The following is a 15,978-nucleotide window of genomic DNA, read 5'->3' on the forward strand; positions in this document are numbered from 1 at the left end:
AACAACTCTGCTTAGTCATAGCAGATCCATTTATGATCCATTTATCATTAGGGGGAGGAGCTGGGGACAGTTATTGTAAAATCCATTATCACCTCCATTGTCTTAAGAACATTAACCACTACAAGACGATGCACCATCTTAAAACCTCCTGTTGGCCCCTTTAAATGGACCACAGGGCTCTTTAAAACATCCTTCCTAACCCCTCCATCACCCCCCGCCCCCCTTCCTGAGTGTACTGGTTGAGTCTCAAAGCTGTGATTGGTGAAAGGGAAGAAATGTTCCCTGAACAAATCAGAGTGCCTCTAAGGGAAAAATCATGGCTTCAACGAGAAGCTTTTTTTCTGTATGAAACACATCTGTGTGCTTGCTCAAAGCACACAGACTGGTGAGTGTGAGGACATCTGTGGTAAAAAAAAAAAAAAAAAATACATCCAAAATTAAAAATACACACTTTACTCTAAATTCACACCTTTGTATATTAAATGAAAATAAATACCCCCCCCCCCATAGTAACCAAAATAAAACACTTGCATATATATATATATATATATATATATATATATATATATATATATATAATCTCACTGTTATTTTTGCCTATATGGGCTTGTAATTAGTGATGAATGCAAAATGGAAAAAAATGCACCTTTATTTCCAAATAAATATTGTTGCCATACGTAATAACTGGGACAAATGGGCAAATACAATTTGTGTGTTTTTCCACAGTAGAACCTTTTTATGGCCAAAAACTAAGAAATAATGAATTTGTTCAATTTATTTTTCTTTTTATTATATTAAAATGCATTTAGAATAAAATAATTCTTAGCAAAATGTACCACCCAAAGTAAGCCTAATTTGTAACAAAGTCGTGATAAAGTTATTGGCAAATGAAAGGGAGGAGTGCTAAAAGGAGAAAATTACTCTGGTCCGTTAGTGTAAAAACCTTTGGGGATGAAGTTGTTAAGGTCCATATCATCATTGAACTTCCTCACACAACATATTAAGGTCTCCCATCCCATTATTGATCTTTTAGTCCCAGAGGAGACAGCCCTAGCAGGCAAAAGGATTTACCAAGCAACATTATCATCATCAGGCAGTGAGCAATCCCAGGATTTCACAAGTTCCCATAAAGTAAATGCAGAGGATATATACCAATAGCACTCTTTATTGGCTGAAAAAAGAATGATTAAATGTAACTTTATAAAGGAGAATAAAGAGAAACGGTAGAAAACATCTAAAAAGTTTCTCCAGAACATGAAATCGTGTATACCGTGTATACACGGTAAAAGACATTGTCTTATATACATTTTTTGCTAGGGCTTATTTTCAGGGGATGTGCTAGGGCTTATTTTCAGGGGATGTCTTATATTTCTATCAGGGAGTGTCTCTCAGCAGAACATTTCTTGTTCCTTTGTACTGTGCTGTTCCTGGATCCGAAGGTATTCTACTTTACTGATCAGGCAGCTGCCCTGTCATCAGTGCACACAGCTGATAACGTTGCTGTGTGCTGGGATAACTGGACCGGTGCCCAATCGGCACTGCCCCGCTGTGTCCCCACTTGCTTGCTGCCTCTTCCTCCTCTTTAAAGTGTGCCTGAGATGAAAGCCATCTCAGGTACCATAATTAGCTGGGGCTTCCTTAGGCCTCCTAGAGGCCGCTCAGTCCCTCCCTGTCTCCCCGGACTGCTCCTGCCACCCGCAATAAAGCCCAAAAGCCTGGCCATGTTGCGCTTCGTCGGGCATGCGTGGCGTCGTCGTGCTCCCACGGCTGGGAGTGTTCTGTGCTTGGCAGTACTACTGCGTAAGGAAAGGAGCACGACAAATCACGGCTTTCAGGCTGTATAGCAGGTGACAGGAGCCACCCTGGTAGACAGCGAGGGACTGATGAGCGGCCTCAAGGGGGCTTAAGAAAGCCCCACGTAAGTATAGAACCTGAGATGGCTTTCGTCTCAGGTTCACTTTAACTTCGCTAGGGCTTATTTTTGGGGTAGGGCTCATATTTCAAGCATGCTCAAATTTCAGCTAGGGATTATTTTCAGGGTAGGTCTTATCTTCAGGGAAAGAGGGTTTATACAGGTAACTGTAAACGTTATGTTTTTTGTGCTCGTTAGAAACTACAGATTGGTCCTTTGACTTCTATTAGAGCACTAGTTGACCTAAGCCCCTTTAAAAATGGGCTCTAGGTCTGTCACCTTCACATTTTAGTGTGCATGTGCGCGCACACCCGCTGCGCATGCGCACGTCCGCCGCTCGTGCACACATGCCCACCTGGCCCCCTGCCCCATCCTCCCCCTGTCCCAATGGCTGTCTGCGCGGCACATGCGCAGTACCACAAACGCAGGGACACATCTCGGATCCACATTAAAGGATACCTGAAGTGACATGTGACATGATGAGATAGACATGTATATGTACAGCGCCAAGCACACTAATAACTATGCTGTGTTCCTTTTTTTCTTTCTCTGCCTGAAAGAGTTAAATATCAGGTATGTAAGTGGCTGACTCAGTCCTGACTCCAGACAGGAAGTGACTACAGTGTGACCCTCACTGATAAGAAATTCCAACTATAAAACACTTTCCTAGCAGAAAAAGGCTTCTGAGAGCAGGAAAGCGATAAAAAGGGTCAATAGTTCAGGCATACTTCAATGAATGTGTCATTGAACAAAAACACTAAAACAGTTAAAACTTAAAAAGTAGATTTAAACATAAAATAAAACTGTGGAATATCTTAAAAAGTCATTTTTTTAGGAGTAGGAAGATGGATACAATCGTATATTTATTTTCGCTTCGGGTGTCCATTAATCCGTACACAATCCAGCCAAGAGTAGGCACCAGTAGAGGTAGGGTTAAAGGTTAGGCATTGGTAGAGGGAGGGTTAATGGTTAGGCATCAGTAGAGGGAGAGTTAGAGTTACCGTAAGTCATTGTAAAATATCGGTAAAGAAGGTGAACTCTTTATAATAGCCAGCATGCCTGGCATTTTGCAAGCTGTGAATTCCTGTTATAGCTTTGCTGTACCTGAGCTGTTTGAGAACCCAGTTTTCTGCTGAATATAATCACATCACTCCAGTGAGAACACACACACATAGCATTACATTTGCAAGCGCTTTTAAAATCACAAACCTGTAGAAAAAGCTCTTGCAGTGTGAACCCGCCCTAACTCATTTTATTTAAAGTGTAACTGTCGGGCATAAAATCAAAAATCAATTCTGTATTTTTATCTGGTAAACTAGTAATAAGGATGCTAACCAGGTAATCCAAAAGTTAAAATCACTCTTAGTTTTCTTATCCATAAAACAACATTCCCCAGTTTCCCTGGCTCTTATCTAGTACATCTGACGCAACAAAGGAAGTTGCAGGGCATGCTGGGTTGTCTTTTTTTTTTTTTTTTTTTTTTTTTTGCTGCTTTACTTTCCCCTCAGAAAACTAATTCAGCCTGGTTGGCTGAAGCCTCTTTCCCTCCTCTTTTCTCCTCTCACACCTCTGTTCCCCTCTGATGCTGAGACAATGCATTTTCTATTGCAGAGCTGGGTGGGAGTGCCTGAAGACTGGGGTGAGGGCGGGCAATCCATCACAATCAGACAGAGGAGTAAGGGAGGAAATGACATCAGGATTAGCTTCAAAATAGACACAGTTAAACCTGGAGAATCCTAAGAAGGATTTTCTTTTTTTACTATAGAAAAATCACTAAAATCAAAACATGGACAGTGCAATATATATGCTATGTAAGTAGAGCAAATTTATCTACTTATATGTGTCTTTTTTTCTGAGATAGTATTTCTGACAGCTCCTCTTTAAAGACCTTTTTTTTATTTTAATTGTTTCTTTACTGGTATGATACTGCATGGTTTGTGTTAACATTGGGAGTAATATTATCCCTTTTGTTATTCATAACAGGTTACATAAGGATATTTGAAATTCCAGCCGGAGCTCGCCATTTGCTTGTTCAAGAAACAGATTCATCTCCCCACAATCTTGGTAAGTTTAAACAATTTAAAGGGCCTCGCTGCAGGGCCGCACAACTCGGCACACAAGTAATCCCCCCCCCCCCCCCTCACCCTTTTCTCCCCACTACACTATACTACATTCCTGATTCAGCATAGATTTACTAAGTTGCCTTTTTCTGCTTCTCGTTTGTTCTCAAAAAAAGTGCCTGGATACATTATGCCATGGTGTGCTGAATCTATTTGTCCTGCCCTGTGGAGGGTATGCCCGGCACCACCAGTGAGCCTAGGGGGTTGTACTGGTCTTTTCTATGTTTATATATTTATTTATAGATTTATTCTTTTATACCGACTGTAAACAGACAATCAAACAAATGACTGCAGCTCAACCAGATCTCATTACTTCAGAATCTTATTACTCAGGATCAGTTTTTAGGTTCTGTGCCTTACCTACAAATCTGTGCACAAGACCTGCCCAACCTACATTTCTGAGCTTGTCAACAGATATATCCCTGCCCGCCCCCTCCGGTCCTCCAATGACCTCTGCCTGACCTCCCCACACATTTCTTATTCCCATGCATGCCTACAAGACTTCTCAAGAGCTGCCCCCACCCTATAGAACTCCCTTCCACTTCCCCTCAGACTCGCTCCTTCCTTCAACACCTTCAAGCAGGTCCTCAAAACACATTTCTTTAAAGTGGCCTACCCCACATCTACCTCTCTGTCAACCATCTTTTCCACAACCCTACCTTATATGTCCCTCCCCCACACTTTAGATTCTAAGCCTTAGGCACTCCCATCCCCCGCCCTTACTGTGTCCTTCTTGATTTTGCTACCCCAGCAATGACACCCTTCTCATGGACTAGATTTGCTGGGTCTCTGTAAAATGCATTTTATACCCTGATTGCATGTACAACCTTGTGCTGTTTTGCTACCTCTCTGTCTGCCCCCCCCCCCCACCCCCGTTACAATGTATGTATCCCTATTTATTGTCTAGCACTTCGTAATATGTTGGCTCTTTATAAATACAATAAATAATAATAGTAATAATAATACTTGGTTGGATCACTCAGCTCATTGCTAGTCCTGAAAGAAAAACTTAAAGTTAACCATAATTGCCCTTGGAGACTTAATAATAATCTCATTATCATCCAAAAACAGCCTTAACAAATTAGAAAAGGAATTTTCAGACTACGTTTCTTTTAATGACCTACTTAACATATATACATTTTGCAATTGAAACACACATCAGGGAATTCCATAGCTTCAAAGAAGAGAAGAAAAAGAGATAGAATGTTGCCCCAAATCAAAAAAAAAATCTTCCACTTGAGTCTAATTATAACTTTAGAGCACTTTGGAACAGTTTGCAAAGTCCATAACTTTATGAACATGAGAAGAACCTTAGGACACTAATACCATTTATTTTTAGCTAAACTACTAAAAAGAAAAAATAAACAAAACCAAAGGCGCATGCCTAACTATTAAGAGGGGAGAGAAGGTTGTGTTTTATACATCGCAAGCCTCTATTACTCACTATTTGATCCTAACAGTGATAAAGCAAAAGGAAAGCTTTAAAGCAGGGGTCTCAAACACGCGGCCCGCGGGCCATTTGCGGCCCTTGGTACAATATTTTGTGGTCCGCGCCGGCAAGAGCTTCCTTATAATTCGCTTCAGTGCTCCCAAGTAATCCGCCGCATCCCCGCCGCTAAACGAGGGCTGCAGAGCCCCCAAATCGCCCAGGGGGCAATCGGCTGGCATTTCCTGGAAGGGGCAGAGCTTTCAGCTTCAGCTCTGCCCCTCCTGACGTCAATCACCGCACGGATCACCGCCTCTCCCCGCTGAAAGCTCTGCCCCTTCCAAGAAATGCCGGCGGATTGCCCCTTGGGCGATTTGGGGGCTCTGCAGCCCTTGTTTTGCGGCGGGGAAACGGCGGATTACTTGTAATGGGAGCACTGAAGCGAACTATAAGGTAAAATAGGCAAAATAGTTCGCATTTTTGATGTTGCTGACGTGTTCTTGGATACGGCTCTTCAGTGTGCGCGTCGTTTCACCTACATATTTAAGTCCACAGGGACATGTAATCATATACAGAACATATTTTGAATTACAGTTGATGAACGACCGCACACTGAATTCGCGTCTCGAATCTGCATCAGAAAATACGACAGTGTGGCAGATTAAGAATCACAGAGGATGTATATTGCAGCATCTGGGCTGTGAATTTAAAGCATTCACCTAACCAAGTCAGATTTGCATTGTGGAGTATCCACTAAGTCTGTCACTAAGTTTGAGTATGATTGCTTTGCTGCTATGTGTGGTTCAGTGTGTATGGTCAGCTGACATCTAGCTATACACGGCCGTGTATTTTAGGGGGGGATAAGGGAGTTTTATGTGACCGCATTTTGATTCAATAAACTTTTGTGATATTTGCTAGTAGACGCTCTCCATTGTTTTTCTATCCTTATGTCCTGTATATGGAAAGCGGCTCCCCTGACAAGGGTATCAGATACTTTTTATATCTTCTTGCGCTCCTCAATTAATGTTTAACCTTGAAAGAAGTAAATATCAGGTATGTAAGTGGCTGACTCAGTCCTGACTCAGACAGGAAGTGACTACAGTGTGTCCCTCACAGATAAGAAAATCCAACTATAAAACACTTTCCTAGCAGAAAATGGCTTCTGAGAGCAAGTACGAGATAAAAAGGGGAATTTCTTATCAGTGAGGGTGACACTGTAGTCAGGACTGAGTCAGCCACTTACATACCTGATATTTAACTCTTTCAGGCAGAGAAAGAAAAAAAGGAATCAGTCAATTCATTACAGAAAATGGCAAGCTAGAACCAATTAATTAAAATCAGAGTTATAATAAATTAATTATCCCTCTGGCATAAGGTACAGACCAACCCTTGCTGCAAGGAGAATCTGGAGTTTGTTCAATAATACAAGCATCTAATAATGAAAATCTGTTTGATGTGCATTGGCAAAATGCCTGGGGTATACATTCCGGATACTGCAAATGAGCACACTGCCTGAGGGACACATTGAACGCCTAGATAGAACAATAGCATAATTTAGTAATGTCGGTGTGTTTCTGTTAATCAGTTAATTAGTAGGTCTGCTTTAACGACCGCTTCAATAGATGAAGTTCTTAAATCATTTTTATATTGTTTTGGTTGTACTGACAGTTTAACCACTTGAGTACCAGCGGTCTATGGCTCTTTAAGGAGCAGAGACTGCTGATACCAAAACAGAGGTTCACGGACTAGTCGCTCTCGCCGTGCACTCCGCTCTCCCGTCACTGAGGGCTACTCGCTCTGCTGTTACTATGATTGGTTCACAATGCTTCCAAGGTCAGGAGCCAATGAAATCTGGTCCTGACCGGCTCATGGAGCTCTGCTGTCATACCATCGGCAGGGCGACTGGACTCCAGTAATGGGAGAGCAACGCGATCGTCGATAGTGTGCGGCGGGGTCATTGAAATCTATGCCCTGGCAGGGATAACTGGTGCAAAACAGGGCTTAATTTTCAATCAGCTACGTCCAGAAGCGGTTACAGAAGTGATGGTTATATTGTTAATGCATTAAAATATTGTGATCCAGAGATTTTAAAAGATGGGTATACTTATTAACGCTGATCTGTAACAGGAGCATGCATCTTCTTTTTCCTTTTCTATAGTTTAGTTTAACCTATTTTGGTTCCTGGACGTAGTTTCTACGTCCAGGAACCATGCGCGCTACCGCGCGCTCCCGCGGCCGATCGCGCGCGTGCACGCACACTCCCGGCCGCGGATTCGGTAGCCAGGCAATCAATGTATCGGGCTATGGTGCCCGATCATTGATTCCTCTCCCCCGCTGAAAAAGCGACAGCTTCACTCGGAAGCTGCACCTTTTCTGGCCGTTCCCTTCCCGATGCGTCACTGTAAGCGTGTGTTACGCTTAGAGTGACATCATGTAAACAAACTCATAGCTGCCATCTTGTGGCCAAAAAGTAATACTACACCTGTAAGAAAAAAAAATTTAATTTAACAAACATTTACATTATAAATCTATTGTTTACCTCCCACCCTCCCAAAACTACCCAAATAAAATGTTTACTATAAAAAAAAACCATTACAATAAAAAAAAAAAACCATGTAAATATTTACCTAAGGGTCTAAACTTTTTAAATATCAATGTAAAGATGAAATATTTCTATATTTTTTTTATTTTAAACTTGTAAATAGTGATAGATGCAAAATGGAAAAAATGCACCTTTATTTCCAAATAAAATATTGTCGCCATACATTGTGATAGGGACATAATTTTAACGGTGTAATAACCGGGACATATGGGCAAATACAATATGTGAGTTTTAATTATGGAGGCATGTATTATTTTAAAACTATAATGGCTAAAAACTGAGAAATAATGAATTTTTCCATTTTTTTCTTATTCTTCCTGTTAAAATGCATTTACAGTAAAGTGGCTCTTAGCAAAATGTACCACCCAAAGAAAGCCTAATTGGTGGCGGAAAAAACAAGATATAGATCAGTGCATTGTGATAAGTAGTGATAAAGTTATAGGCTAATGAATGGGAGGTGAACATTTCTCACGTGAAAACGACGGAACCTGAATGGGTTAACAAAGTATCAGTACTGCACTTTTTCTATTTTTGGACAATTTAAAGGAATACTATCGATTGAAACTACTTTTTTTTTTTTTAATACTCTATATTAGTGTACACATTACCACTAGTGCTAGGGGCACTTTATTTATTCACCCAGGTCTCTCTCTCGCTATCCCTGCTTAAAAATTCATTTCTCACACAGCTCATAGTAGTTTGGGTCACCCTGAGGCTGCTTGGTTACTCTGTCACACAGCTCACAAATATATTTCACTGTGTCACTCACAGCATGCAGGAGACATGAGGAGAAATAGGCTGATCTGAGGTGGTAACAGGTAACTAAATGAGCTGTAATATTGCTGGAATATAACAAGCTATAACACTAGTATGTGTTTACAGTCAGACTAGCTGCCTGCTTGTGGTGATTCACTCCAGGCTGCATCCACTTTACAAGCTGCTGAGAGGGGCAGACCACTGTCTGCAATTAGCATTATTAGTATCTTTATCAGTCAAGAAAAGCAAAGATAATAAACACACATTGCTAGAATCTTTAACCCCTTACCACCAGATCAATAAGATTCTTTCAGCAAGGTGATAATTAAACTATAAACTGAGGAGTTGATAGCAACTCCCCTGTGCAGAGACATGGACTAGCCCTCTGGGAGCTCAGTATTAGATACATTTTGTATCCAACACTGATGCCAAAACTGACGGAGGATTTTACAGCTGAGAGGAACAGCTGTGTGAGGAATCAAATTGCTCCTAGTACTTGCCCTAATGTGTGCTACAACATACAGCATTTAAAAATAAATGCATACATCGATAGTATTCCTTTAAGCTTAAAGGGAAATTCAAGCGAGAAGTATATGGAAGCTGTCATATTTATTTCCTTTTAAAAAGCACCCATTTCCTAGCAGCCCTGTTAATTTATTTGGCTGCAGAAGTGTATGAATCACTCAAGATTCAAGCATGCAGCTAATCTGCTACATGCTTGTTCAGGGTCTATGGCTAAAAGTATTAGAAGCAGAGGATCAGCAAGATAGCCAGGCAACTGTTATTGCTTAAAAGGAAATAAATATGGTGGTCTCCATATACCTCTTACTTCAGGTTGCCTTTAAGTAAACCCAGGATGAAAATAAAGTGACGAGATAAACAACTGTCCTACTCCTAAAATTACTTTTATTTTATATTTAAGCATTTACAAAGTAGATTTAATGTTTTAGTGTATTTTCTCAATGGCAGTCTACAGTGTTTCGGAGCTGCAGTCTATGAACTATTGAGCTTTTATATCTGTCCCCTGAACTCAGAAGTTGTTCACAGCAGGAACAAGTTTATGGCTGTAATTTCTTCAGTGAGGGGTTATGCTATTATTTGACAAAGGTCAGACAAGACAGGAACTGTCATTTGCATGCCTGAAGTTTAACCCTTTCAGACACACAAAGAAAAAAATCTGCATACACATGTTTTTCTCATCATATCACATTTTATCTCTGGTACACTTTAAAAAACTGTGCTAGGTCTGATATTTCACCAAAATTGCTACAGTAAGGTTAAATTATCAATTTGTGACCATAAGATGTTAACTCAATCTTGAATTGCCTGGGACTAATTGTAGAGGCACTTCAAGACTCACTCAAGTGGGCAACAATGTAACTTGTGTAACTCTTCTCCATTCCTGGTAAGGACTACTTTGGGTCCAGAAGCAACAAAAGACTGAGAGATTTAACCTCTACTGCTGTCACCCCCTCCCCTCAAGCACTTCCAGACTATTAGTGGAGTAATGTTCAATCTTGTCTTCTCAGATGTAGCACCTGACTATCTATAACGAGGCATGTAACTTTTTGTCTGTTATTAATCTGTTTGCCATAATCACATGGTGATCCGATGCCTATATTAAAGTGACACTGAAGCGAAAAAAACTCATGATATATTAAATTGGTTGTGTGATACGGATAATTAATATAACATTAGTAGCAAAGAAAATAGTGTCCTGTTTTTATTGACATATATACAGCTTTCTTTATAACATTGCATCATTCTCTAATAATTGCAGTTTCCACAATACACTCAACATTTGAAATGGTTTCACAGAGCTGGCGATTGACTCATTGAACTTTTCTCTGCAGAAAAAACATGAACAAAGAAGAAACAATGAGAGACAGTAGAGATAAGGGCTTCAAAAGATAGTGCTGTCTACGACTTTATAAAGTTGCAGAGCTGGTCCAATCCCGACGGAATCCTGGTGAATCGCCAAACATACCCACTGCAACCGCCTTCATCGCTGCTCACCGGGACCCCCAGGACATAGACTCTGCTGTCTCTATGACGGCAGAGTCAAGTGAGCCGGTCAGGAGCCTCTTTCATTGGCTCCTGACCCTGTTTTTCAATGTAAGCCAATGGGAGCTGCTTGCATTGAAAGACGGGGCCGGAGCCAATAAAATAGGCTCCTGACCGGCTCACATGACTCGGCCGTCATAGAGACAGGCAGAACCTGTGAGATGCAGTGAGATTCGTTGGGTTTGAGCTGCAAGATCGACGGGTAGCGGCGAAAACAGCGGATGCGCGCTGCAGACAGTGATTGAGATCTACGCCCTGCCAGCCAAAAGCCCACCAAAACAGGACGTAGATTTCAATCACTGCGGTCCTTAAATGGTTAATGACACTTACTCTAATTCCCAAACTTTTCATCAGTTATGACAGATATGACTAAAGTTGGGGTGCAACGTTTTGCTATCTGGAAGAAATCTATTTTTTAACAAGGCATCGTCTTTTATTGGTTTACTGGTTACATTCCCTCATTTCATTTTCATCTAGCTATCCGAAATCAAGCAACCGGAAAGTTTATCCTAAATGATGAAAATGAGAGTCTGCAAGATTCAAAAGTATTTGTGAAAATGGGAATGGAATGGGATTATCGCAATGATGACAATCGAGAAACAATTCAGACCATCGGCCCTTTACGACATCCAATCGTCATTCTTGTAAGTTTGTGAAGATTAGAATAAAGGTAAAATGTATAGAGTTACAGATCCTTCTGTAAAATATGGTTTAAACTGGTGTTTGCATCTCCCTCTCCCCTAAGTGCTGGGGAAATAGCGATTGTAGGATATCGGTGCACTTACCCTACATTCTACTATTTTAGAGTGGTCATTCTTGGGAAATGTTATTGATATTTTACTACAGCTAAACCTAACCCTACTCCCACACAAAACTCTTCCCCCTAATGCCTAATCTTAACTTCCCCCACCAGTGCAAACCCCTCCCTGATGCCTAACCTTAATCGCCCTCCTGTGCAAACCCCCTTCCTGAAGCCTACCCTTAACCACGCTCCCTCCTCCCAAATGCAAACACCCTTCCTGAGTTGTAATCTAACCAGCTCCCCCCTCCCCCATTGATGCTAACCACTTAAAAAAAAATAAAGGTACACATTGGGTTCCACCATAGGCACCAATAAAAATATTGGTATAACAAGTAAACTTGAGTGACGAATATGCCCAATAGACAGCGGGGCACCAGGGCCACAAGAAGCTTCTATTTGTCCCAAACTTTGGAGGCTCTCCGGTGCCCACTTCCTCAGTGTTTTCCATTTAAGCTTCCTCTAAGTGATTTGAAGGAGTCCTGTGAAGAAGCTTTCTGCCACAAAATGTTTATTTATTTGGTCTGCTTTACGAAAGTCTAGTTTTAATTTTCCTTAGAAGTTTTTTATTTTTATTTTTTATGTATCTTTGCACTTTATATCCTGACTTTGTTGTTGGTAAAATGTGCTTTCTGAAACACATAAAACTAAAGATAACTTAACGTAACATCAATCCTTCTTCAGATCCATTTCACACTTAAAGGAATACTTAAGTCAGCAAAAAAATGACTTCTACTCACCCGGGGCTCTCCTCAGCCCCCTGCAGCTGAACGGTGCCCTCGCCGTGCTCCTCCGATGCGCCTGGACTCGCCGGCGGGCACTTCCGGTTTGGCCGTCACCGGCCGACAGGCTGGGAACGCGGCTGATTACCCGCGTCCCCGGCCGCAATAGCATTATAGAGGGCGCTATTGCGGCCGGGAATGCGGCTAATCAGCCGCGTTCCCAGCCTTTCGGCCGGTGACGGCCGAACTGGAAGTGCCCGCCGGCGAGTCCAGGCGCATCGGAGGGACCCGGCGAGGGCACGGTTCAGGAGAGCCCCGGGTGAGTAAAAGTCATTTTTTTTAGATGACTTAAGTATTCCTTTAACAGAATTAACATGCTGTGCAGGTTTGCAATTTTGCAATTTTGTTTTGTTGCACATCTAAAGTATTTTAATGGCATTGCATTGAAATTGTATTTTCATGTGACTTTTTGGAAATTATTTTTCTGTGTTTTTTAAAATGGGCAGTGCTGCAATTTTTTGTGTAGGCTGTGCAAATCACATGTCATGAAAGTTAATGGAAATGCCAAATTAAAGTTAATGGAAATGCAAATTTCAGAATCAGAATCCTTTATTTTGCCAAGTACCAAAGGGGAGGGGGGGGGTTCTAACCGGAATTGGTTTTGGCTCATACAGGTTCTGGAAGAATGGGGAGGTAATGTCCGAAAGCCAAGAGCTGAGGCTGCCATACTACAGAGCCTAAAATATGCATGCAAATTTGAAGTTTGTCATACAAATGTATATGAATCAACTATTGGTATGCAAGAAAAATCTTTTAGAGCTTTCATTTTTTTGGTTTTATTTTTGCAAGAAAATGTGTAATATTACGAAGGAATATTGTAAACCATGTTTGGAGCTCCATTTGTTAGAATTTGTAAGTAGAAAATAACATTTAGAATGGAGAATGAGATCTGGTCATTTTTTTAAATCACTGTCGAGACTCTGGCCACACCCAACTGCATTGCTGCGGCTTAACCCCAGTTCACCAGCCACTACCTAATTGTTTGATGCTGAGGTGGGGACTACAGCAATGTAGGCAGAGGTTTCTAAAGAGCATTAGCAGTCTTTGGAAACATGGCAGTGACTGCACTGCCAAGGGTGGGGTTGGAGTGTCACCTGTGACCTGAAGATGTCAGACAGGTAGATATAGGTAAACATTTACCCTGCGACTCCTCCAATCTGTCAACATTAAGATAGAGCCTGTCATTTTTACCTTAGGTACTCTTTAATATATGCATTTGTTCATGTTGGAAAGCTAATTCATGACATCATCCACTTCACTGCATTTTACCACAGTAGTCAACAGACATTTAGAAATTGCCCATGCTTTTCTAGGACCTTTTCACACGTCTGTTGTGGTCCACTTTTGCATCTTTTCAGACAGCGGATTATGTTAAAATAATTTGATGACTAAAGGAATATTTCTACCCCAGATATCCCACAACAGATCAGTACAAAAGCCTTTATAAAGTTATGGACTCACCATCCGACTCACCATCCGACGTCCCCTTAACGACGGTTGTTAAAGGGACTCCAAGCTCAACTTAAAAATGAAAATAGTACTCACCCGGGGCTTTCTCCAGCCCAGTGCTGGTCAGGAGGTCCCACGACGGCGTCCTGGCTCCTCTCCTAGTCCCCGCTCCGGAATGGCTGCCCGGCGGTAGCCTGGCGACACTTGGCCGAGTGTCGGGTTCCTTCTTCCGCTTATGACGCGGCTGACATCGCCACGCTGGCCGCCTCACGGCGTCTGGCATGAAAGTACTGCGTACGTGCGATTAAAGCGCGCATGCGCCCCAGGTGAGTACTATTTTCATTTTTTAGTTGAGCTTAGTGTCCTTTTAATTGACATTTCTTCCTGCTCGCAGCTTCATACGATTACACGACGGGTGCGAACGGGAAATAAGTTATGGTAGTACTTTGCACGGAGTTGTTGGGATCCTAATGATCCTGTCCGTTGCTTAACAAAGTGCGATCGCTGTGGGGGGCAACATCGATTAGCTTGCTTATGTTAAACGATGTTCCCCCGATGTTGGGTTACATCGCTGTAAATATCACTGCGTGGGTACGAAGCTTTAGGAGGATTCTCATTAGTCAGATCAGTAAAACAATAAAAAAAACCCTTGGCTTTAAAGGTACTTAGTTTGGACTCTCTCCCTGCGCTATCTGGCTACTATACTGAGCTGAAAGGGTACTCCTGGAAAGTATTTTTGAATCTCCAATTAGTTAACTGAACTGAATATTTAGAATCCTCAATTCTTTTAAAGATAATAAACTAAGTGACTTTTAATGAACTAAATAGAATAATAAGGAAGGAGGCCCACCACTGTACGGCCGAAGTGCTGCCAGAATAAATTTGTACCATTTTTGTCCCCCAAAAAACAAGCAACATTTGATTATTTGCTCAGATGAAAAACATAATGTTACAAAAAATATTTAAAGAGAACTTCAGCCTACACAAAACATACTGTCATTAAGCTACATTAGTTATGTTAATTAAAATAGATAGGTAATATAATCTCTTACCCACCCTGTTTTAAAAGAACAGGCAAATTTGATTTCATGAGGGCAGCCATCTTTTTGGTTGCAAGGAGATGACATGGAGCATGAGACATAGGCCTCAATTCACTAAGATCATGCTGGAGATAATAAGGCAAGAGAAAACTTACCTCCACATAAGAGAGAGTTATCTTATCTCTTCACTCCTTAAGTTACCTCCTCTGTAGTTATTTTACCTCCTCTGTAGTTAATTTACCTCCTCTGTAGTTATTTTCACATGCAGTTAATAAACAGCCTGTCTTTAACTCTGGAGTTATTTTAAGGATTGAAGAGTTAACTTAAAGACCGGAGATCTCGCCCGGAGATCAATGAACGGGAAAATCCATTCCCGTTCATTGATCTAAGCCTCGCAATGATCCGCTGCTTCTCCGATAAGCAGCACGATCATTGTGAAGAAAAAAAAAACTTTCCCAGCCTCCTAGTACTTCGCATTAAACAAAAAGTTACTGTTGCCATCTTGTGGCCAAATAGTAAAACTACACCCTAGAGCATTTTTCACATACAAATACATTAGTTTTACACAAAAAATTAACTCCTTACCTCCCACACTCCCCCAATTTTTTTTTTTTTTTGTAATAAAAAAAAAATTACAATTAAAAAAAATACATAAATAGTTACTTTAGGTACTGAACTTTTTAAATATTTGTCAAGAGGGTATAACACTGTTACTTTATAAACTATGAGCTTGTAATTAGGGATGGATGCAAAACTGAAAAAAACACACCTTTATTTCCAAATAAAATATTGGCGCCAAACCTTGTGATAGGGACATAATTCAAACGGTTTTATAACCGGGACAAAAGGGCAAATAAATTTCATGGGTTTTAATTACAGTAGCATGCATTATTTAAAAACTATAACGGCCGAAAACTGAAAAATAATAATTTTTTCCCACATTTTTTCCTATTTTCTCATTAAAACACATTTAGAATAAAATAATTCTTGGCATAATGTCCCACCTAAAGAAAGCCTCATTGGTGGTG

General features: G+C 41.0%; 1 protein-coding gene across 1 annotated transcript in view; it reads left to right on the forward strand.

Moving 5' to 3' along the window:
* Positions 1-15,978, forward strand: part of LOC137564350 (A disintegrin and metalloproteinase with thrombospondin motifs 2-like) — a 418,259-nt gene that overhangs the window by 339,315 nt on the left and 62,966 nt on the right. The window contains exons 15-16 of the mRNA XM_068278125.1: positions 3,896-3,976; positions 11,358-11,524. Coding sequence (XP_068134226.1) covers positions 3,896-3,976; positions 11,358-11,524 — 248 coding nt within the window. The remainder of the gene's footprint in view (positions 1-3,895; positions 3,977-11,357; positions 11,525-15,978) is intronic.

The sequence above is a fragment of the Hyperolius riggenbachi genome, chromosome 3 (genome assembly GCF_040937935.1).
Source record: "Hyperolius riggenbachi isolate aHypRig1 chromosome 3, aHypRig1.pri, whole genome shotgun sequence".
NCBI lineage: Eukaryota > Metazoa > Chordata > Amphibia > Anura > Hyperoliidae > Hyperolius > Hyperolius riggenbachi.